This window comes from Empidonax traillii, unplaced genomic scaffold, assembly GCF_003031625.1.
Source record: "Empidonax traillii isolate 1590-97213 ecotype Southwest subspecies unplaced genomic scaffold, ASM303162v1 scaffold369:size587591, whole genome shotgun sequence".
NCBI lineage: Eukaryota > Metazoa > Chordata > Aves > Passeriformes > Tyrannidae > Empidonax > Empidonax traillii.
This window is the reverse complement of record NW_020955562.1, coordinates 399,185-423,389: the sequence shown is the minus strand read 5'-3', so window position 1 is coordinate 423,389 and position 24,205 is coordinate 399,185. Positions and strand designations below refer to the sequence as shown.

Here is a 24,205-nt window from a genome sequence, read left to right as displayed (position 1 = left end):
ACGGAATACTCCTGTTTAATTCTCCTCTAACACCTTTGCTAATCATCCTTTCCAGCCCCAGAGCCCCAGGCAGGCGGTGAGGGGAGCGCAGCAGGCGCTCATTTACACCCGGCACGGAGACCCGGCAGGACACGCGTGCCGTGGTGGGGAGAGCAGGGGTGGAAGGGGGCAAGGCAGCGGGAGAGATCCCTTGGGATGAGAAACATGGCATCAGCGTGCCAACCATTTGAATGCTCTTGGAATCATAGAATCGTTTAGGTTGGAAAAGAACTCCTGCTGCTTCCCAGTGGTGTTGCTTCCTGTCTTGTCCTCTCCCCTGTGTGCTGGAGATCCGGGTTGTGCTGTGAAACTGTGTGAGTAGTAATGATAAATGTTCCTCTTGGCCTTTCTGCATAGTGCCCTGGAGACTGTAAAGACTTGTTAAACCCCCAAATTCTGGGATCTGAACTGAGCTGTCTCTCTTAGTGGTCTTCACCGTGAGCAGGGAGGTGTGGGAGGACCCAGGAGTGTGCAGTCACCTCCCACATCCTGCCATGGGCTTCTGTAGCACAGCCTTATACAGAGGTTCATGGAGTTGTTAAGATTGGAAAAGATCTCTAAGATGGAGTCCAACTGTCCTCAGACTTTTTGACTGAGTTTATCAGAGGGCTGTGGGCATTGGGAGCTTTGCCATTGCCCTCCCAGCTTCTTGGCAGCCTGTGCTGTGGCCATCCTTCCTTCCAGGGGGGAGCAAGCATTTTCTGGGGTCACTTGGCTTTGATTCACCCCAGGGCTGTTTAAACAGCCCAGGGTCACTCCAAGGGTCAGACAGGGTCACCCATGGGTGACATTTGTGCTTTGACTTGTTGGCCCATATTGGACAAGTTGACCAGAGGCTGTGTCTCCTCTGTGGAGAACACAGTGGCCTGGATTTAGCTGTGAGGACCTTACCAAGCCTTTCCATCTCAGATTGCTATGATCCACCTAAATGACTGTGAGCAAAAAACCCACGTGGAAATGAGAGTGCATGCTAATGAGTTGTGTTGCCAGAACCAGAAGGAACCAACTCTTCAGGGAGTTGGTACTTTTATTTATTTTTTTCTCCCTGCTACCCAAGTTCAATAGCAGCGAATTGCATATTTCTCTGAGGCTTCTCAACAAACAATTTACAGTGTAAATATATTTGTTGGCATGCAAATCACTCTGCATTATGAGTCTTGATTAATATTATAATGTGTTGATGAAAGCCTCTAAGTGCTTCTTGGAACTAGGGTTCCTGACAAAGATCAGCTGTTTGGGTGCCCAGTGTTTGTGAAACATTAGATTAGGGTGATTTTTTCCTTTGTTTTTGTTTTTTCCCCCCATGTGTGTTGTTTAATGGGCTGTTTCTTTCCCCCCACCGTCTGTTTAAGATGCTGAGTGCAAAGTGGCAGTGGCTCTTCAAACCAGGCAATTAATTATACAATCAAGCTCTTCCCCACACTCCTCACCCCCCTAGGAGGGATGCTGCTGCGGGGGTGGTCCTCAGCCCCTGCTCCTGCAGATGCTGGGGAGGGACAGGATAAAGGATACAGGGTTATTCACAATTCCTGTCTGTGCTGGGTAGCTGGGTTGGATGCTTGGATCAGTGAATCCTTGTGTAGACAGAGCTGCTCAATGAGACTTGATGGCCTCTGGAGCCATTCCTGGGGGCTTTCTTCCCCTGGAGCCTCTCTGCTGTGGAAGAAGGTTTGGGCTCAGTCCCTCAAACTGAGCACCACGAGGCTCCTTTCCCTCATTTCCCAGTACTTTCTGGGGCTGTTTTGATGTTTCACCTTCCCTGCTGGGACAGTGCCACAAAGCACCAAAGGGTGCTCAGTGACCCCATCCCACCTTCACTGCCCTTCCCCCTGGCTACATCCCCAGCTCCATCCTTCCTGACAGCTCCTGAAGCACCTGGAAAACCCACCTTTCCCTCTTCCACCCCATCCTCCTCACCCAAAGTGGAGTGCTCTGGGTGCTGTGTCACCCCTGGGGAAGAGGATGCGTTTCCAGCCCCTCTCTGGCATTTGCTGGCGGAGACAGGACAGTGTGGCAGTGACAGGTTTTGGGAGCGTTTATGTCAGCTGCTCTTACTGCTATTTTCCTTCTAACCTTTGGATCTGAGCTCCCAAAGGTGTCAGGACAAATGCCACTCGCATCAGCGTGGATGTGCCAGGAGATGATGCCCAGGCAGGCAGGAACAGGGAGAAAAGGCAAGAAGGGAATAATAACCCTGTTTAGCAGGCGGCGGAGCAGGGTTTAGTGACAGCCTCAAGTTTTGATCTTTGTTAACTGCTGTTTTGCTCAGAGACTGACAGGGAGCACCATGAAATGTGGAGTGTTCTGCTTGTACCACTCCGGAGAGCTGTGCAGGTCGTGATGGCTCCGCTGTGACATTCCAGGCAGGAAGCACGGGGCTCCCCTGCCTCAGGAATGGCCTGATTTGGGGCAGCATCTCCCCTTTCAGCAGCTTCCTGTGCTCGAGCCAGCCTGTGGATTTGCTCCCCTCTGCTTCTCTGCGATCCCAAGCGGTCTTCTGCCATGGCTTGTGGTTCATCTGCCCGTCCCCAGGGAGAGCAGGGTGGCACAGCCCTGCTCATTGCCCTCCGAGCGTGGCAGGTCATGCAGAGGTCTTGGAGTTGGAGCTGAGCAGGGAAAACACAGACACCTAAAGGAGAGATGGAGAGAAGGAGGGGGGAAAGAGTGACGAGCACACGTGCTTTAAAAGAACATATTGCCTTTTTTTCCCCCTTTCCTTTTCTTTTTTTTCTGAAAGCAGCTGTGCCTTTTTCCAGCACTTTTAACTGGTTGCCAGGGAAACAGAGCAAGGGAGAGTGGAAAGGTTAGATGGATATTGGACGAGGCTAATGCACTTGTTTCAACCAAGAATTGACAGGTGCTTAGGACACCGAAGGTCCTGATAACTCCTCATTTGTACAACTCCTTTGCAGAGCCTCGAGTACCTCCCTACCGCCGTTAATTGTGTTTTAATCATTTGCAAATTATAATCCATCTCCATCAGGGGATCTCTAATGGTGGCTTTATGGAGCGCGTCCGCATGTTCCTCAGCTCTTCTGGGATACTGGGGATGAAATATTGGGCACCTTGGGCCTTGTTGGTATGGGTGGTCTGGCTTGTAGGGAGTTGGATTCCAGTGGAGGTCCCGCTGGAAAAGGTGGGAATTGCAGCTGGGTGGGCCAGCCATGCTGGGAGAAGCGCTGGAGGGAGCTGTGTGAGTTTGGCTGGCTGTTCCTGCCAGCAAGGGGGTGGCACGGGACAGGTGGTGATGCACAAGTCCAGTGGGAGCATCCCCTTACCCACCTGCTCATCCCTAACCCTCTGGGGTGTTGGCAGAGTTCTTGGCATCTCCCTGCCCACTGGCAGCTCCTGTCCAGCCCCACGGGGCTGTTGGGACCCACGGTCCTTGGGATGTTTTGCAGCTCCACTTGGCTTCTTCACCTTCCTCCGGGTTAAAAAAAAAAACCCCAAAGATAAATGCCTCACTATGGATTTTTTGTCGCTGTTGCAGCGCTCTGAGGGCTTTTTTTTCCCCTCCTTCCGCTTGAGGTTTTGTTTTTATTTTGCGTCTGTCTTGTCTAAAATAGCAGCTCCATGTACAGAATAACCAAGGGGCCTGAAACTCGGCTGTTCAGGATGAGCATCACATCTGGGATGTGCAAAACACAGAGAGCGATAAATAGCTACCGTGCCGGAAAGCTCAGGCTCTGGAGAGGCAAGGGTGGCTGGTGAGGCTTTTGTTACATTTTGGTTTCGTGGTGTTTTCCTGGGGAAGGCAGAAGGGTATTGATTAATGAAAAAAAAAAAACAAAACCAACAAACCAAGCTAAACCTCGCTTGTGGGTGTGAAGGTGGAAGGGAGTGATGGTGTGATGCTGAGGGCTGGTACCATGAACCTCATCCTGCAGCTTTGGGCACATTCACTGCCTCCAAGCTGATGAATAACGGGGCTCTCTCCTACCTGGGGTGACCTCAAGGGACTCTGCTCTCATCCTGTCCCTCTGGAATTCCTGACTGAGTCCTCCCAGACCAGCTCACAGCCATGGAAGGTGACAATCCACCTTTTTCTAAACTGGGGAGGGACAGGGTTTAGTCCTTGCCCAGGGCTACAAACGGAGCTACTCACTGCTCCTTTTTGTCAGCAGCTTCCCAAGCCTGCTGCCTCTCCATCACTCCTGAGTGACGGGTAGCAGGCCAGCACAGAGATGCACAGCACTCATATCCCTATTATGACATTGTCGGTGTCACAGCAGAGCGTGAGGGACTGGAAAAATGTCACTTCAGGTGTTAGAAAGTGACTGTGCCTTTGCCATGCTGTGGTTCTGGGTCCAAAGTGCTCTTCTGCCCATCAGTTCCAGCTGAAGGGGCCTCTGCCTTCAGCTGGGGTACTTCAGGTATGGGGTTTTTAGGGAAAAATGTGATTTTAGTTGTGGTGCAAGGAGCCTGGCTGGCAGCCCTGGGCACAAATGCTGAATGAGCTCCACATCTCCTCCATGCAGGGCTTTCCTCTTCCCAGCCTGCCCTATTCCCTCTGCTCAGGACCACTACTGGCACTGTCTGCCCTGCCAGGACCTTCACCAGCATCTCCCCCTGATTTGGGGGGAACCTGTGCTGATGAGAAAAGAGGAATTCAACCCTAATCACCAGCTCTGTCAGGAGTGATATTTGAGCATCTGACACCTGGCTACCACCACTTTTCCCATTCCTTCCCAGTAGTACATGGAACTGGCACCACACTGGGCCACTGTAGGGCTGCCTTGCAGCCAGGTGGGCTCCAGAACTGGTTGCTGGGAGATAGTAACCTCATGAGCAGCTTGAGTGGCTCCAGTCTCTCCCAGTTGTGTGGACTCATCCCCTCAGCAGCAGGATTGGCTCCAGTGACATGTCTCAGAAGTGCCTGCAGTGCCAGGGCAGTGGGCTCCCCAGTGAGCTGGTATTATACTTCTTGAAAGAGAGATCAACAATGGGAAAAGGGGGTGGGAGACGAGGAGTGATTTATGAGGCTTCGCTTGGCCAAGCAGGGCATTCTCAGCATATTCCAAAATAATTTAGCATCATCTATTGTGCCTGCAGCGGGAGCTCGTCGCGCAAAACGAAAGAGAGCAAAAAAAAAAACCCCGCCTCATAAAGGAGGCAGAAACCCCCTTGATGGGATGGTTAGAGCTTGAAGTTTCTCTTTTCCTGAGGGCTGCTGTCTCCTCTCCCCAGTTCTCTCTGTAAATCAAACTGCCAGTGTCGGATCGGCGGCTCCGTCTTTTCCCGCAGCCACTTCCCCGAGGCCTCCCCGTGCACCGGGGGGATGTAATCACCACCTAGAACAGCTTGAAGGACACAAGCGCGGGGAGCCGAGAGGACGATTTGTAGTGAATAATTTAGTGGATGAATTTAAAGCTTTTGTTCTCGTCGCAAATTACCTGCGAACTGCACGGGAAGGTTTTGATCGCGCAAAGTCGTTTTGCATCGTCTCTCTCTCTCTCTCTCTCTGCCAGCAGACCCACCTACCTGCTTCGCTGGGGCTTGAACCGGTGTGTTTTTTCCCTGCGCATCGGTGTGTTTTGGGGGTGGGACGGACCTTTAATTAACCCATCACTTTGCTGGCTGTGGTGTTAATTACCGGCACAGGATCGCCTGTCTGGGCTGTGCTGGAAATTGGAGAGTGATGTTTGTAAATAGGAATGATCTGTGAAGTTTCCCTGTGTATCCTGGGGTGTCTGCGCAGCCCTTGAAGCATTTTGCCTTTAATTGGGAGGAAATGAGGTGGACACAGGGCTGGGATGCCGGGGCAGGGATGAATACCAGTGTTGGCATCCTGGGATGCACTGCCTGGACACTGCAGTTGGGGTTGTCTCCCCTCTTGCTGGAGAGGGACTCTTTATAAGGGTATGCAGTGATAGAACAAGGGGGAATGGCTTTAAACTGACAGAGGTCAGGGTTTGACTGGATATTAAGAAGAAATTCCTCCCTGTGAGGCATTGGTATTGCCCAGAGAAGGTATGGCTGCTGCATCCCTGGAAGTGTTCAAGGCCAGGTTGGACAGGTTTGGAGCAACCTGATTTAGTGGAAGATATCCTGTCCCCCTGTCAGAGGGGTTGAAATTCACTGATCTTTAAAGTCTATTCCAGCCCAAACCATCCTCTGATTCCTTCTCCTCACCCTGGCAGCTCTCTCATGCCCTTGAGTGGTTTCCCCTGTCTTTGTGCTTGGTGTGGACGGTTGGATCCAAAGCTCTGTGCCTCCCCCATCACTGCTGAGTTTGTCCTGGGGCTAGGGAATTCAGCAAAGTGCATGTGAAGGAGGCTGCAGCCTGCCCAGAGAGAGCCACGTGAAATGAAGTTGTATCACTCTCTGAGATCAAATTATCCTTCTCAGCTTTCGGGGAGAGGCCTTGCAGCAGCCCCATGCGAGAACTCACTGCCTCCTCCTCCTCGTCTCAGTTTATATCCTGGTCCCCTGGCAGACTGGAAATGCTCCCTCATCAGGGCCTGCTCTCTGTGCTAATGGCCCTCTATAAATAAGCCCCAGGAACAGCGATAGAGAACAATCATAAAAGGCAGGCGCATAAATTAAAGCCGATGTTATAATAAACCAGACAAGCCCTTCGTCGAGGGTTTTATGTTTCTCCTTGAGTCGGCAGCTTTGCCAGCAGAAAATGATTTCCGTGCGCCTTGGCCTGCTCCTCTGTCTCCCTGCTGCTCCGTAGGTGCTCGTGAGTGGGTGGCAGGAATAGTTGGCATCGCCATCCCCCTTTTTTGCCATTACGGGTATAAAAAGCCGCAGGAATTTCTCGGAACAGCTCTCAGCGTCCCTTACTCATGTCCTTAGGGTGGATTTACTGGTGAGGTGGCTTTGGCCACTTGTGGTGGCTGTAAATGAAGTGCAGTGGCCCTGGGTGGCTGGAATGCCCGAGAGCTCAGCCCTGTGCCTAGGGAGGAAGGTGGAAGTTGCTGCATTCACCCCAGCGAGCTGCAGTCAAACCTCCCTGCAGGGGAGATGCTGGTGTGTAAAGCAGCAGCGTCTTGGAACGTGGTACCGCCAAAAGACCACTCCTTCCCCTTAGCCCAGGAGTGTGTGACCCGTTGGGAAAGCACGCTCTGGTGGCTGGCACGCAGGCTGTGTGCCGAGGCCCCGGAGTGCTGCGTGTGCTGCGCCCAAACTCCTGCCTCTCCCGGCGAGTTCGCAGCTGTCTCTCCGGATCACAGCCTGCATGACTGAAGCTCCCAGAGTTCAACTTCCCTGTGCTGGAGTCGTGCAGGAGATGCAGCGAGTTGTGCCGTGGGCGTGGAGTCGGGTCAGGGCGATTTCACGAGCAGGAGTTGGTTCTGAGGCACAGTGTGATGCTACACGGGGTGGGGGGGGCCTTGGCAGAGCTTGTGTCTTAGTGAGGTCCCACCAGCTGAGCCCGCCCCCAAATCCTGTTCAGGCGCTTTGGATCTGAGCTGATGACCCTGCGAGCTGGCAGTGAGGGTGCAAACTGCTGCTCTGGGCTTGCTTTCAACCTGCCCGTGTCCCTTACGGTCCTTTCAGCAAAATCCAGAGGTAGAGGGATGTGTGTATTGGTGGGGAGGTGTCTCTTTGTGCCTCTTGCAGGAGACTGTGGGGACAAGAACTACGGGCATCCAGCTCACAGGTTGAGGTTTGGAACAATTTGCAGGCACGTGTTCAGGTCTGATTGAACACATGCCTGGCCACACGTGGAGCTCTGTGGGAGGGGGAAGATGCTGTGCTATGAGTTAAATGCTAAGTGCCTCTGGGCTGAGGGCACCTCAGGTGCATCCTCTAGGTGGTCTACCAGAGTCTTCCTCCTTTTTGGTGGAGCTGCAGCACATCCCATGCTGGTGCAGGGAGGTGGTGACCAGGCGGATTCTGTGCGTGGTGGGGTGCGGAGGGTAGAGGGGCAGGAAGGAGAGGAGGAAGACAGGTGGAGGCAGAAAAGGAGGGATGGAGAGAGAGGATGAGCAGGTGGGCTCTGCTTTCTGCTCTGCACTCCCCCACATGCTCTGGCCTGAGCTCCCCCTCGTGTTCAGCCACACATATTTCTCTGTTTCTCTCCTCTTCCAGCTATCCCAGGGATGTTCCGTGTCTCCTGCCACGTTTACACCCGAGAAGCCAGATCCCCATTGGACTTCCTTTTCCCCACAGCCAAGGCTCCCCCCTTCTCTGCAGTGTAATTGCAGCATCTCTGGCCTTTCTAAATATTCAGGCCAGAGCCAGATGCTCAACAAGCTCTGGAAAGAGCCAGAAATCCATAGTTTTGATCGTGCTGCAGATGTGCCCTGGTGTGTCTCGCTGGGCTCCCTTGAGGGGCAGAGGCTGAGGTGTGCCTTGCTGTGCCAGTGCAGCACCAGTTCCCTCTGGAGGCTGCCGGGCTCTCCCTGCCGCTGCTGCCACTCATCAGCCCCTCGCTGGTCTTGCACAGGGTCGTTTTCTGCTCCATTTCCTCCCCCAGCCTCTGGATCCCCCTCCAAGCTCTCTGCTTCCTCCTTTATCATCCCGGCTGGGATAGAATATGACTGCAGCCACAAAGAGCCGAGCTCGCAGCATCCCTCGGGGCCTGTTTGCCCACATCACCTGTCGGATCGGGAGCCTGCATGTCCTTGGAAAAAATATGTATTTCAGGCCGCCGGGGTGCTAATTTGCAAGGCCCATTACTCAAACGAAACATTAAAATGGCCGTCCATAAAGCAGAGCCTTTATCCGTGCCTCCCCCTCGGTCTGAACTCCCCGCGCCAGGTATAGGCTTCCTGTCAAGCCCCAGAGCCAAAAGCAAAGATTTATCGAAAGGTTCCTTGACTCCGACTTGCATTTTAATTATGTCGCCGTCAGCCTGTGCCGAGAATAAACTCGGTGGCTATTGTGTTATCCTGGCTTCATCTCTCTGGATGAACGCTCTGGGAGAGACGTGGGTTTGTGGCGGCCCCGGTGGGGATGCTCTTGCGTTCCCACGTCCTTTCCTGCCCGCTGATCCTGCACAGATTGGCGGAGCGGCTGCCTGGTGCTGAGATAGCGACCTGCAGGTTGGGGTGGGAGGGAAGGGCCTGGGAAGTGAGTGCTTCTGGGAAGTGAGCGCTGTGCATCCTCATTTCTCAGTGCCTCAGTTTCCCCTCATGTGGGAACTCAGTCTCCGCCTCTCCCAACCCGTTGAGTCTGCAGGGAGGGTGAGTCCTTGCCCTGCCACAGCCGCCTTGGTGCTCTTGGGATGAGGGGCAGAGAGGAGGGCCCGGTGTGGTGCTCTGGAACCCAAATTGCTTTTTGAAGAGCTCGATTTCACACTGGGAGCAAAGCCGAGGCACCGCGGGGAATGGCAAATCCCTGCTTGTCAGGGAGGAGATGCGCTGAACTTGTTTATTTTCCCTCTGTATTTATGAGCTGGGGTGTGTATAAATACTGCTCGCCTGCACCAGACGACACTGGTGTCGTGCTTCCAGCGGGTGCAAAGTTTGACCTGGCACTTCTCAGTGGGAGCGATGCATATTTATTAGCCCGGCGCTGGGTGGGAGCAGATCCCTCACTCCCCGGCGTGGCAGACGCTGTCTCAGCAAAAGGAGGGTTATTCTTAAAATAAATAAAAGCAAAACCCGCTTGGCCATCACGGCATCTCCCGAGATGACTTCACGGTGGGGCCAGCTTTTCCTGGGGTGGGAGAGGGGATCAGGGGGAAGATGCTCTTGGGAAGATTCCAGCCGTGCAGACTCCAGCTCTGTGAGCTCCAGGTGCCGCAGCTCATCCCCTGCCTCAGTTTCCCCATCAGTAACAGTGACATATAGAAGTGACGTAAGTCTTGGCCTGGCAGAGGAGTGTGAAACTCTCCCTTCATTAATAAGCACAAAGTGCTTTGATATTTTTAGATGGAAGTACCACGTATTGATATAATATTACTGTACCTCGTTTGACTTCTTTTTCGATTGCAAGCCCCCTCTTGATCCCGTTACCTGCAGTAACAGTTATCTGGCTATACTTTATCATCTGAATATTTCAATTAAATTACTTTAGGGGGGGAGGGGGGAAAGTAGCCTAGGCTGAAGTTGGAAATGATCACTGTATCACTCCATTCCCAGAAGGTTAATTGAAAGGCAGCCATCTTGGTGACGTTTAGACAAATGAGGATAATTATGTGTTCTCCAGCTCTTTGAGAGGTTAATTGCTTAGATGTACGAAGACTTGAAGAACAAAGAAGGAATAAATCAGAAGCAGGACTATGATCTGATAATGTAATTTGGGATATTCACGTACAACTCAAACAAATAAACCCCCTAATTGCAAGAAGTTGTTCTGCCCCGCGGGGTTACCGGGATCAGGCTCCTGGTCCTCACGGATGCCTGGAGAAGGGAGGTATAAGCAGGAGAGGTCTTCATCTGGCTCGTGTCCAGGGGTGTCTGTTGTCATCTCATGCTGACAGTGACTTCTTTATCTGGCACTGGAGATGACTTCTTCATCTCCAGGCTGCCACCTGGCTCCTTAGTGCCTGAAGCATCCAGCCCTCATCCCGGCAGCAAAACAGTGGGTGGAAATCAAATGGGCCAGGGAGGCGCGGGAGCAGCGAGCAGAGGATTTCCTCTGGTGGGTTATTTTATTTTGCCTAATTGCTGATGAAATTCCTGCAAATTGGCAATTATATTCCGGAGCTGATGGCTCACCCAGGTAATTTGGGGATCTCGGATTTGGCAGGAGCGCTTTACGGTGTTCGCCATGAAATATGGCTTCACTTCCAGTGTCAGAATTGCTCTCTTTTTAGAGGTTGCTGGTTCTGCCTGCGAGGATTTCGCACCTAAATCTTGTGGTGGCATGATCCTGAAGGAAATGGATTTTTTTTTCCTTTAATTCACCCTGGTGGACCGGTTCTGGAGTTGATTTGTCTGCCTGTCAGTCCCTCCATCCTGTTGAAACGGGGTACAGAAGGCTTTGGGAGTGACTTAGAGGTGTGAGGGGTGCGGATGGAGCGAGCTAATTTTCCCCACGCCTTCCCCTGCCCACTGGCACTGCAGTGAGAGGTGCAGTGTGGATCCAAGGCCTTGGAAACTTGGAGCTTTTATGGAGTTCTCGGGGCTGTGTGAAACACCAGGCTGCCCAGCCAGGATCAAATACCGCTTCACTCATCAGCTCTGAGGGTCAGGAAAACGATATTTTGTTTTGTTTTTTTTTTTCTCCACTGGGAGCTTGAGGGTGAAACATCTTCATCTGGAATCTCCTTCCTCCTCTGCTCTGTCTCTGGGGAAGTAGGAATTGATTTCAAATGAGCAAATGCCTTCCCACCCCTAATGTGCAAGGAGCTCTGAGCATCGGCCTCCGAAACTCTGGTGAGAGGTTTTTCTGCCGATCTGCCTGGAATTGCAGTTTAATTCTCCGCATTTGCTCCCGTATTGTGCATTAAGATACAGCGAGTTTATCCAGCAGTCCAGCTGTTTTGAAGATAATTACTACAGAACTCAACCTGATGTAAAATAATCCTCCTGGGCAAGCAGCCAAGAGCCTGAGACTTATCCTCCAAAGACTGAAACCTCTCCATTACCCTTAAGAGCCGCAGAGATAGCGGTGGGCATCTCATGACAAATATATTTTTGGTGGTAATCAGTGGCAGGATGTGAGAAGAGGTTTACCTTCCCCCCCTGATTCCTGCTGGGGAGGGTGGTGCAGCTGGACTGACTCAGAGCATGAGGACCATGAGTAATGGAGGCACGTCTGGGTTTCCATCCGAAGTGCCCTTTGTGCCATTGTTCCTCCCGTTTGACAGCACCATCCCCATCGCTGTATTGCCACCACTGGGGTGGCTTCAGACCAGTTTTCCCTCCTTGCAATCCAGGATCAGGTGTCCAGTGGCTTTGCTCTGGCTGCTTCTCTCACAAGTGTTCCCTGCTCCAGGTTTTAATCATCTGCCAGCGTCTTTTCTTCTTTTGGGATTCCAGGATGCTGCCAGAACCATGACCACATCCTCCTGGGTTGAAATTGTCCCCTTATCCAACTGAGATGGAGATAGTCACCAGTCCCATCAGGGTGGCTGAGTCATAGCGGTCAGAGCCTCCTATTTCCATGTGCTAATTACCGGTACTTAACTGCATGTCTGCCTCTGACAGCAAAAGTTATTCCTCTCTCTCCCTGCCTGGGAAAAACCTAGAAAAAAACCCCAGTGCAGGCAGGCATGGAGGTGCTCCAGGTTCTCAACTGTTCAGCTCTGCTAGTGATAAGCTCGGTGTTTCTTCTCTGGTTTTGATTGGAGAACACTAGAAATCAGCCGGGGCGCAGGTGCTGCATTGTGTTAGATTAGCGCTGATTGAGGCGCTACACGGGCGCTGATTGAGGCGCGGGGCTCTGCCGAGAGCAGGGCTGTGCACCGTAATCAGTACCCCTGAAGGGTGGTGGTGGGTGTCTCTCCCTGGGTTTTTTACCTGCTGGGATGTAGAGCTTGGGGTAGGGCAGAGGGGAGTTTGGCTGCCCTGGTGAGAAGAAAACTCTCTGCTGATATTTCTCAGGGCGGGAAGACTGAGGGGAGACCTCACTGCAGTCTTCAACATCCTCCTGAGGGGCAGCAGAGGGGTGGGTATCATCTCTTCTCTCTTGAGACCAGTGACAGGACTCAAGGAAACGACACGAAGCTGACTCAGGGCAGGTTTAGGTTGGATCTCGGGAAAAGGTTTTTCACCCAGAGGGTGGTTGGGCACTGAACAGACTCCCCAGGGCAGTGGGCACAGCCCCAAGGCTGTCTAAGTTCAAGAAGTGTTCGGACAACACTCAGGGACAGGGTGGGATTCTTGGGGTATCCTGCACAGGGCCAGGAGTTGGACTCAGTGATCCTGATGGGTCTCTTACAACTCAGCACATTCTATACGTCTGTGAGGTAGTGATGTCTTGATGGTAAATGCTGCTGGATGGTGATATCCTCCTTGGAGAGGAGCTGGGAAGATGTCCCAGCCTTCCTCAAACCACAGGATTGCCTGCTGGCCATGAGCAACTTGGAAATCAGTGTCTGGCTGTATCAGAGAGCGAGTGCAATCACTTAGGGACCATTTTGGGCAAGGAAAGATGCATTGCTGCATTTTTTCCCACTTTATGTGGTCTTCCTGGCCTTGCTGCCCCTGCTCAGTGCCTTCCTTTTCCTCTCTCTCCTTGGGAGATCAGGTGTGGCCGCCAACATCGACTGACTCTGATGTTCACATTTATGTGCCACCTGCTCTATAAACATTCCCATTGATTTGCTGTGTCTAAAGGTCTCCCACTTTATTTCTTTTGCTGCTTCCTCATATTTCCTTATGAAGATTTCTCTTAAGCTAATAACAGCTGTCAGCTGTTGGGGCTTAGGCTGACAACCTTTGACTTTCCCTGCTGGGTGGGGGGAGCATCCCGGCATGTGGGCATGGATATGGATGCACCGTTGTGTCAGAAACAAGGGATTTGTGGTGGGAAAATGAAGTGGGATTTGGGAGCACCTGACCCTGTCAGGTCCCCCTTCCCCTTGCTGATGATGTTGTCAGGGTGACGTGTGTCCCCACAAGCTGGAAGTGGGAGCAATGAGGAGTGAAAGAAGGGCTTTAGGAACCAAAGGCAAAGCCTGGCTCGCATTATCAGAGCTGACTGTTTCTGGATTTGCTCGATGTGGAGCATTAATTCAGAAAATCCTGTGAATGGCTTTGGGGAGGAGATGGGATCAGTTAGTGGGGACACCGTGCAGCAGCTCCACCTCGCTGGACATCCCTTCCCTGTTCAAACTAAGATTCTAAGCCACCTGCAGCACAGCTCTGCCTGTATCAGCCTTAGCATCGTGCTGTGGTACCTGGGTCCACCCCTGAGACCAAAGGCGGGCTCAGACCCCCATCCCCAAATTAACATCAGCTCAGGCTTGGCAGAGACCCGGCCTCGGGCTCAGCCTCTGCACCCCCTGGACTGTCACAGAGGCCACCCAAAGCCCTGCAAATGCTGAGTGCAGACCAGGCAGTGCTTTGTGTGGCATGGCCCCCTCGGGGACTGCAAAGTGAGCATCGTCTTGACTTCTGACGCCTCGCACAGACGGCTCCCGCCCTCCTCATCATCTTGTTATCATTCTAATGTCTGGGAGCTGCAGTCATGGACCAAAACACCATTAAACTATCTGAAATGGAGCAACTCGACAGCCTCTGCCCTCGCAGGCTTATTATCTTTGCAGATGGATATTTTATATTTAGCAACCTCTAATGTATCAATTTGGGCTTAGATTTTTCACGGGGAGCAGCTTCTATTCTGGTGCTCGGTGGTGGGCAAACTGCCACCATGGGGGAACTGGTGGGGAGAAACCCTCCCTGGCCAGCCCTCGTTCTCTAGGGAGGGCAGACCGGTCCTGTAGCCCTTGCAGGGCTCTAGGGAGGTGGGGGTTGTTGGCAGGGAAGAATTTTGCCAGTGGTCTGGAGCGTGTTTGTACAGCAGTGGGAGCACTCGGGGAATCGGAGCAGTAGCGGTAGGGCCAAGCAATTAATTAAACTTGCAAAGAGCGAGAACTGGTGGCTTTGTGGGAGGGAGTGGCTGACTGGTGGGGAGGGAGGGATATTATGGAGAAAAGGACAACAGTTTAGGCTGACCGAGCTCTTATGCATCCCATGCTCCTTGTTTTCCCACAGGGGTGGTGACAGATCGGGACTTGTGGAGTGGTTGGTGAGGGCTGAATGGGAGGTGGTCGTGCTTGGCAATGCCAAATGGCACATCCCGGGTCCTCTCTGTCCTCAGGGCTCTGGGATGACATGAGGCTGGTGTGGAGGTGTGCACCCCACATCCACCCACCCAGGGTGGGTGGGAGAGAGGGGAGAAGGGACACCGTGGGTGACTCAAAGAGGAGACAGATGCCAGCAGAAGTGATCAGGATTGAAGACAAAGTGCCTCCCACCCTCCCTCCCAAGAATAAATATCATGGACAGCAGTGATGGAAGCCCAGGCGGTGCAATCCTGCCCTCAGGAGCTGTTGTTTGAGACCCGTCATCACGAGCCATGGTTGCCATTGTCCCTATGGATAATGTGGCAGGATACATTGTTGGGAGAGGATTAGAGGAGCTGCCGCGTTTTTGATGGCCTGCTTCTCATTTGCATCTTTAACGAAGTGGGAGCCCAGCCAGGTTCTGTTCTTTTGTGTTTACTTCTGAGGAAGTGTGTTTATTTCCGATGATTACAAATAAATCTCCTCTGCCTTTGCTCCAAACGCCCGGAATAAAAAGCGTTCGGAGCCCGTTAACCCTGTAACCGGGGCGAATATTGGAAGCAAAGGAGAAATCCCATTAGGAGTCCCCGGCAAATGTAATTAACAATTTCCTCTCAAAGACAAGGGGGTTTGCTCTGCCCCTGTGACAGGTATTTCTGGTTGGAAGCATCCCAGGGTGAAGCATCGCCTGGCCACTGTCAAGGGGCTTCGCTCCTGATCCGGGTGAGCTATTTTAGCCGCTGAAAACTGGGTCAGCCGGCAAGTTTGCACCTGGTTTTGGCACCTCCATTTGTCATCCTGATGAGACACCTTACCTACAGGAGAGGGAAGCAGTTTGGGGTTGAAGGGCCATAGAGGAGTTTAAAAGTAGAGCACTGTTGGTTGGAATAAGGAAGAGGGAGGGGTTTGAATGATAGAATCATCAAATATCCTCGGTTGGAAGGGATCAGCAAGGAGCATCGAGTCTAACTCCAAGAGAATCCCAAAAATCCCACCATGGACAACAAATTTGGGTTGATCCATAGAAGAACATCTCCCCCCAGCCCCTTAGCAGACCAGTTGTCTCAGCTCTGCAGGTACAGACATTTCTCAGGATGCACATCTACATTTTGGGACCTCATACAAACCATTCTCAGGACATTTTTGACCCACGGAGAGGGTTTTGCAAGACTTGCTTTATGCCTCCAACTCTTTGTGTGCCACTTAACCCTCTAAATTAGTTCCAGAATACTCATGCTGGCTGTGGACAAGATATTTCCCTCACCACTGGGTGGGTGTCGAGGGCAGCCCCAGGCTGTGCCCTCGTGCTTGGATGAGTCAGCAGTGCAGGAAAGGTCCCTGACATGGCTGGGAAAGGTAGAGGATGAAGGTGGAGGGTGTCATGGCTCGTCCCACATGTGGGAGAGGTGCTGTCAGTGTCATTGATGGGGCTGGGCAGGAGCCTGCTGGGGGAGCGACACGGGGTCTGTCCTAATAGGTGCGGGAGGAGGGAGACGGTCACTTTGTGCCGCCGAACACAAAGGGCACGTCAGCAGAGTTATCCGTATTGTTGACACTAAGTGAAATAATTCCAATGGCAAACTTCAGAATTAGCATTTAAGGATGAGGAATGGGGGCAATTAGAGGGGAAGCGGCGCAGCGCCGGTGCCCCCGGCTCCCACCCTCATGCATCTTCTCGCGCTGCCGCGTTCAGGTTCAGCGCCCTCGTCTCTGGTGGAGCGCTGGGATCCCTACGGCAGCTCTCGTCCTCCCACAGAGAGAGGGGATTAATATGGGCCTCAGGAGATGAAGCCTTTGAGAGGCCACGTGTATCATTGTGAGTGCCAGGGGGGCTGGAGCTCGGGCAAGGCCCAGCATCTGAAGCTCTCCAGCAAGCTGCTCTGGAGGAGAGAAGTCGTGGTTGGAGGCAGCTGAAGGGTTGCAGATGGTGGAAAGTCTCTGCTTAGAGGCAGTGAGGGTCTGAGTGGGATGCAGGGATGGAGGAGCACAAAGAAGGGCTGCGTGGGGGAGCCGGGACGTGGCGTGTGCCAGGGGCTCAGGTTTGGGCTGATGATATAATTGCTGAGATATTCCCCCTGCCTTGCCGATGGGTTTTCTCCAGGTGAACTGCAGAGCCAGGATGGGTTTATTTTCCTCCCATCTGACAGGCCCTTTATTGTCTTTTGTCCCTTCTGGACTCGTAAGGCAGAGTTTCTGGAGATGGATACGGCGCCTTCAGGAGACTGTTAATGGGGGTTTGTCTTTGGTTTTAATTAGATCCCTTCAAGGGAAAACCTCCTGGCCTGCTTTATTATCCAGCTTTGTCAGAGCTTGTCTGCTTTATCTAAACACTTTGCAGAAGTCTCTTTACCTGTTTGCTTACTGGAGACATTATCATAATCCTGGTCAATTGGAAATGGGTAGCAAAGAAGGCTCAGCAGACAAGGGAGCTTAGCAGCTAATGGAGATCGCTTTCCCAGGCGGGTAAAGAAGCTGACGAGGTGCTCCTTGTGCCAGGCTGTCCGTCAGTATTTCCTTTGTAGTGCCAATTGCCCGGGCACAGGAAAACTGTTGGCAGGAAGGCAAGGTCAGCTGAGAAGGTGCCTCCAGGAATGCTGAGTGCTCCATGCCGGCTGATAGATGGTGGATTTTCTGCTGGTGGTGGTTCTGACACATTTCCAGGAGGTGCAGGAGGGTTGGTTTTTTGAAGGAGGGTGGTTTTTCTGGTCACCTGTAGCTGCAGGGGACAGCCTGGGCTCCGGTGGAGAGGAGCACGATGCTGCACAATCAGAGCCAAAGGGGCTCGGTCCTAAATAAACTATTGAGTGGCAGCAACTGAAGAATGAGCTCAAGGAGTAGGGAGGAGGAGCCTTTGCCTCCTTGCTCTTGGCCTGAGTTTCTTAGAGGGCTCTCAAGTTCCTGCCCGCTCTCTCAGAGCAGTTTCTAGGGTGGCACCTGTCACCAGGCACCACAGACAAAGGGAGGGCGATGTTGTTCTTCCCCTCCCTCACATGAACGTGTCCACCAGGGACACCCCTGTGTGCTTGTGCAGGTGCAGCTCTGAGATGTAAATACGAGCTGTAAATGCAGGATGAACCACCCCAGTTCTGGGGTGTCCTGGTCCAGCCCCAGATTTCCCTGGGAAGCACATTCCGTACGCGCCAGCCGGGCAGCAACAGTCGGACGTGCTCAGCGCGAGCGTCTCGTCCCTGTCACTTCAAACCCTAGTCCTTGTGCTTCACCCCTAATGAGGGGACCCAAGAGCACCTCGCAGGGCTGGTAGTCTGGATATTTATATGAGCGCAGACATGCAAGTTGTCTGTTTTACATATTGCTGCCCTGATTTTTCAGTGCACGCAATGAATAATTTACAGAAGCCGTGTGTAAGTATCTCTTTATTATTCATTATAATGAAGTGAGACAGCAGTAATAGTCCACTAGACTGGAATCCCCCAGGGCCGAACTTAACTCGGCTGTGCTTTGCTCTCCCCCAGTTAATTTGAACGGAGAGAGGGCTCGGCTTCCCGACAAGGGCGATGCTGTCTGCCGGCCTCGTGCCTTGGTCTGGCAGAGCTGAGCCGGTGCTGGGGCACGTCTGACACCTGGGCAGGCTCCTGGCATTCCAGGAGGCATGGAGGTGTGGGCCATCCGTCTTTCCCAGCATCCCTGCGTGGTGTGGCTGGCAGAGACGTACAGCTCCTGCAAGGGGGAAGTGACTTGTTTGCGGGAGGATATATGGCTCGTTCCTCCGAACTGAGCGCCCGGGGGGACCCTCAAAAATGCCAAGCGTTGCCCCTTCCCTCCACCCGATTAATAATCTCCATCGAGGTGACGGTCTGCAATCTCAGCGAGGGAGGCATATAACACCTCGGAAGCCTGGGCAGGAGAAATGCTGTGGTGGGGACAAGGACAGGAACAGCCTTCCAGCCTCTCTCCGAATTTACAGGCGTGTGGAGAGGGACTCACATGAGTTTCTTGATTGACTGTAGGTGCCTTTTCCTCCAATCTCAGCTGCGCAAAGCTGCGGCAGCGCTGCCTCCACCGGCACTAGCGCACACCTAGCTTGGTTTTCCTGGTTTTCTTCCATGCCAAGGGACAGCTTCCCTACTGTGGTCCTTGGGTGGGAAATGTGAAGCTCCTGAGAGGTGCCAGGCTCTTAATTTAGCCAAATGCTCGTTGTTTTTGCCGCGGGTGCCGCGGAGGCAGCAGGGAAGGCCACGAGTAAGTAAATGGAGAAAAATCTGTCAGAACGGAAAAGCCGTGTTTTCCAGGAACATTTTAATTCCCTTGCCCACCCCCACCACCCCCCCCCTTCCACCCCACTCTTTGCCAAGTGTAAGTCAGCACTGTGGACCGGAGCTGCCGAGCTCCTGCGTGCCTCGGAGCGGGGAGGGTGGGAGCCAGGCAGGAAATAAATAATGGAAACGACCGCGCTGTGTTTTCAAGGCACTTGTAGGATTTACAGCTGCTTATCCAAATGTTCCCTTCCCTTCCCCGCGTGCTGGCTTGGCCATCTCCGGCTGTTTCTCTTCCTCCCCTCTCCCCGCGCGTGTGCCGCGGCCCCTGTCCCCGTGTATATCACCCCGGGGATGGCTCGAGGGCCGTGCCGACAAGACCGACTGTCAGCAGATTTTACAGCTTCATCTGAAATTCTCAGAGCGCAGCGAGGGCGAGGTGGTGGAGGTGGGGGTGGGGAGGGAGGGTAGGGATAGTCTGCGTGGCTTGCAGAGGAGGTCGAACACAACGGGAATTTTGTCTGTGGTTCCCTGGTTGTTGTCAGAGAAAACGGGAGGGTTTAATTGTGGTGGACCCGCCGTTTATGCGAAAACTCAGCCGGTGGGAGGAGGTGGGGCGGGGTTGTGCGGCCGTGGCACGTTCCATCTCCGTGCTGGCAGCGATGGGGAGCCGACGCCACGGCTCCCACCCTGCTCCCACCCCTTTTTTTGGGTTGGGGATGCTCCCTGGGTGTTCTCAGTGCTCAGCAGGGTGTGTGTGACGCTCTGTCTCTCCCACCCCAGGTGTACTGTGGATGACCGGGTCACGCGCGTGGCGTGGCTGAACCGCAGCACCATCCTGTATGCCGGCAATGACAAGTGGTCTATAGACAACCGCGTGGTCATCCTCTCCAACACCAAGACCCAGTACAGCATCAAGATCCACAACGTGGACGTGTACGATGAGGGCCCCTACACCTGCTCCGTGCAGACAGACAATCACCCCAAGACTTCGCGTGTCCACCTCATCGTGCAAGGTAGGTCTGAGCGGGCCTCGTGCTCTTGCTGGGTGGGGGGGGGTTGATGTGCGAGGGTGTCTGGATTTGTGAAGGGTTTGGACGCCCTGTTGGTGGCGGAGATGGAACCAGTATGAGTTGCTTGGTGTGCTGGTTTTGGCTGGGGTGGAGTTAGTTGTCTTCCTAGGAGCGAGTATGGGGCTGTGTTTTGGCTTACTCTGAACACAGGGTTGCTAATACAGGAGTGTGTTTATTATTGCTGAGCAGCATTTACACAGTGCCAAGGCTTTTCCTGCTTTTTTGCACTGCCACAGTGTTAAGGAAGTTGAGGGTGCATGGGAGGAAACACAGCCAGGACAGGTGACCCAGACTGACCAAAGGGATATTCCAGAACATATGACATCATGTTCAGGACATAAAGCTGTGAGGAAGAAGGAGGAAGGGGATGGGGGGGAGATGCAAATCCCAACAGCACAAGGCTCTGTGATTTTGGGAGAGGCTGGATTGTGTGAATGTTGAAGTCACAGTTGGGCCACAGAGGGCTTTTGGCTCAGGGCTTCATAGGCGAGTGTGTTTACATAGCAGATGCTGTTGGGTTTCAAAGCAGCATCCTGAGGCTGTTCTGATGGGAGGATCCAGGTGCCCGTAGCACTCCGATGGATGCCGCCTCCGGATCCTTGCGGCTTTGCACCAGCTACTGGCTTTTGTCCGGCCTCTAGATTAATTTTTCAGAGTTAGTGTTAGTTCAGGTTAGATAAAGATAATGAAAGTTTCCTAATCCTCTTAAAGAAGATTTATTTGGCTGAGTAGAAAGCTCTCGGAATACAATAAAGCGTGTATAAAACCAGGACCTAATCTTTCCTTTAATTTCAAACAGCTGATGGGTATTGATTTTGCAATGAGCAAATCTGAAAACTTTCTCAGCCTCAACACGTCTCTGAGAAGCCCCCAACAGAGTTATGTATGTGTTTATGTATCTTTCTCGCTGGGAGGAGGCAGGGGTTGATTGTGGCAACCTATCCAAGAGGTTTTCCTGCCTGGTGTCAGTGGGAGTGTGTTGGGAAACCCTGGATCGTGTGCACCAGGCTGTGGTGGTGAGGGGAATGCTCACCTTGGGAAGAGGGGAGCAGAGATCCCCTGGGAGCATCCCTCCCTCCCCTTGGTTGGAGCTCTCCCTCTCCCCCTTTCTGGGCTGCGTGTGAGCTGTCCATCTGTGAAGTTTAATCTGTTTATCCTGTCTGCTCTCTAATCGTGCTAATCCATCCAGTCAACACCGGTGAAGTATCTGACTGCTTTGCACCTCGGGAAATCAGGTGCACTGGCAGCGATGCTCAGCCCCTGCTCTCCTCACCCCTTTTTCAGGGTGATACAGGCACTTGCCAGGCCTGGGCAGGTGGAGGTGAGAGAGAGTTTGTGTCCAGAGCGACTTCCTGGTGGTGAGGTTTTTCTAACTGTGCTGGGAGTTTTTTCCTGGTGTGAGCAAGTCCTGTTGAACTGCTCCCACTGCAGTGATGACTGCAGTTCTCAGCAGTGGTGCTTATCCACAGCCTGAGAGGAGCTGGGGATACAGGCACAGGTCAAGTGGTCCATGCTGAGCAGGGTCTGTATTTCCCTTTCAATGTGTTAAGCCACATAGTCTGTCTAATCTGGTCTGCAAGAAAATCCACCTGTAGGTGCCACCTTTGATGGTGGTGGCCAGAGAGGCAAATCCTTCTGTGCTCTGTTCCCAGTTCAGCCTGTGGAAGAGGAGGTTATGTGGAGAACTTACAGCAGCCTTCCAGTATCTGAAGGAGCCTTAAAGAAAACTGGAGAGGAACTCTCCATCAGGAGCTGTAGTTATAAGGAGTAATGGATTCAAAGTGAAAGCAGGGAAATTTAGTTTAGATATAAGGAAGGAATTCTTCCCTATGAGGGTGGGGAGGCCCTGGCACAGATTGCCCAGAGAAGCTGTGGCTGCCCCATTCCTGGAAGAGTCCAAGACCAGGTTGGACAGTGCTTGGAGCAACCTGGGCTGGTGGAAGGTGTCCCTGCCCATGGCAGGGAGTGGAATGAGATGGTCTTTAAGGTCCCTCCCAACCCAAACCATTCTAAGATTCAACCCCACTGCAGTTTCTTGCTGGCTAAAATGTGCTTTCAGGGGGCTTTCTGTGAGGGTGGATAACATGTACTCCTTTGCTTTGTGCTGGGAGGAGGAAGGGAGCAGTTTTCCAAAGATGCATTTGGTCCTGGCTGTTACTGCAAGCAGAGCACACAATTCACAGGGATGGGAGCAAAGCCCTGTTTTCTGGCCTCAAAACTGAGGTTTTGGTCTCTCCTCTGCTTGCTGGCCTCACCGTGCCAGCGGGCTGACAAACAGGCAGTAATGACCAGTTAGCAACTGTATTCAGGTCAATTAATTTCTATTTGTATTTTGCAAAACTATAAGTTGGCCGGAGAGAGTATTGATTCTTTGTCCTGGTCCTCAATTGGGTTTTAATTGTGCTGCTGCGGGGCCCGGCCTTCCCTCCCAGCAACCCGGCGATAAATCTGCCGTCAACAGTAAATGTGTCTCTTAGTAGCACTATTAATATGTCTCTTGCATTGGTTCATTGCAACAGCCATTAACAGGGTTTATAAGAGAGTAGATGGCAGGAAGCCAGAAGGGGGTTTTTTGTTTCCCTTTTCTTCTTTCTTTTTTTTTTTTTTCTTTCCCCAGGCACTGCCTCTTGACAAGGGGAGAGATGCTTTCAGGGGACATGCACGGGGCTTATGACATGTCGGGGTGTTCTGGGGAGAGTTTGGAATGCAGAGAGAACAGCCATTTAATCTCCTATAAGTAGAAGATGGGCCACCTGATCCTGCTTTTGTCGTGAACAGCTGGAGTGCAGGATGTCATGGGGCTGGACCTTGGCGAGCCCTCCTGCCTCTGGGATGAGCCCTGCAAAGCCCCTTTCTGCTCCTGGGAGGTGCAAGCTTGCAGGGAGGAGCCAGGAGGTCTTACCTCACAGTGCCACAGAATGGTTTTGGTGTGAGGAGTGTGGTAGACCATAGGCATGTCACAGCTGTGCCTGCTTGACCTGGGCTGTTTCAGTCTGAAACGTGGAGCTCAGGGTCAGTGTTTTGGTGCAGGCTGTGACTTTGGGGATCCTGTCTGGTGGAGATTTTGGCAGTGAACATTGATACTGACCATCCCTACCTAATAGTGGTTTTTGGTATTCCTCAGATGTCCTCTGGTTCTGATTTATTTAGAGAACCCTTTCCTGTACTGCATTCATCCTACTCACCATGGATTTTTCATTAAAGCCTCTCCCAGCTGCTGGCATTGTTAGTTTCTGGTTGGCACAATCCATTTTCCCATCTCAGTGTTTGCTGCTTTCCTCGCCCTGGGGACCAGAACAGGTTTTGGAGGACCATGGCCTTCATTTACAGTACTGAGGTTGTGGTTGTGTGGTGTTTTCCCCATGCACCTAAGGATGCTCTCCCAGAGCTGGCCCTGTGTCTCATCTGCTGCCTCTCACAGCAGCACCAGTGCAGGAATAGTTTTTCAGTAAGTGTTTCAAAACCAAACTGAGTCTTTTTTCCCTTCTGATTACAACTGGCTCCTCAAGCCTCTGAAAGGGCCACCTCCACCCCATGCCAGCCCCATTGAGATCTTTTTCTCCAACGGGAAAAGGTTGGGAAGGTGCAACCAGACCCTTCCCTTGCTCTTGCTCCCTCCCTGAAGAAGTAGGGGATGGGCAAGAGAGTGAAAATGGCCAAATGAAGGTGATGCAGCAGCAATGCAGCAGTGAATTCAGAGGCAAAGGAGCCCAGAGAAAATCTGGAAGGAATAGCAAAGATGGTAGAAAAAATCAAGTGGAGAGGAAATAAAACCAAATTAAAAAAAAAAAAAAAAAGGATGAGAAGAAAAGCCCAGAGACTTGTAGAACAAAGGGAAGAGAGAAGGAAATGTGCACACACAGAACTAAGTATCAAAAGCACAGGAGGCAGCAAAGGGAAGAAGTGAAAGAGTAATGAAGGAGTGAGGGCACGGAGAGGGGGAAGGTCTGGAGAGAGGAAGAGTCCAAGTGGTGGGAAGTAATCAGCACTCACTGCCCAGGCAGGAACAGCCACTGTCCTGAAAGTGGGTGGCACTGTGTGCTAACCCAAAATCCAGATGGGAGGATGGAAAAGAGACAGGATGGGAAAGCATCCAGAGAGCATCCTCAGGCTCCCGTTCTCGAGGCTTCTTAAAACTGGTGAAAAGGAGCCATTGGGATGTGTCACAGGGATCAGGAGCCGCTGGAACAAAAGCACAGCAGCAGATGATTAATTACTGCAAAAAGCAAAAATGGGGAAGAGGAGGGAGA

At 52.5% G+C, this 24,205-nt stretch overlaps 1 protein-coding gene across 6 annotated transcripts in view; it reads left to right on the top strand.

The window, feature by feature from the left end:
• Positions 1-24,205, top strand: part of LOC114061890 (opioid-binding protein/cell adhesion molecule homolog) — a 166,127-nt gene that overhangs the window by 122,459 nt on the left and 19,463 nt on the right. For all 6 annotated transcript variants that reach the window (XM_027892796.1, XM_027892798.1, XM_027892800.1 and 3 more), the window contains one exon: positions 19,666-19,898. In XM_027892796.1, the coding sequence (XP_027748597.1) occupies positions 19,666-19,898 (233 nt within the window). The remainder of the gene's footprint in view (positions 1-19,665; positions 19,899-24,205) is intronic.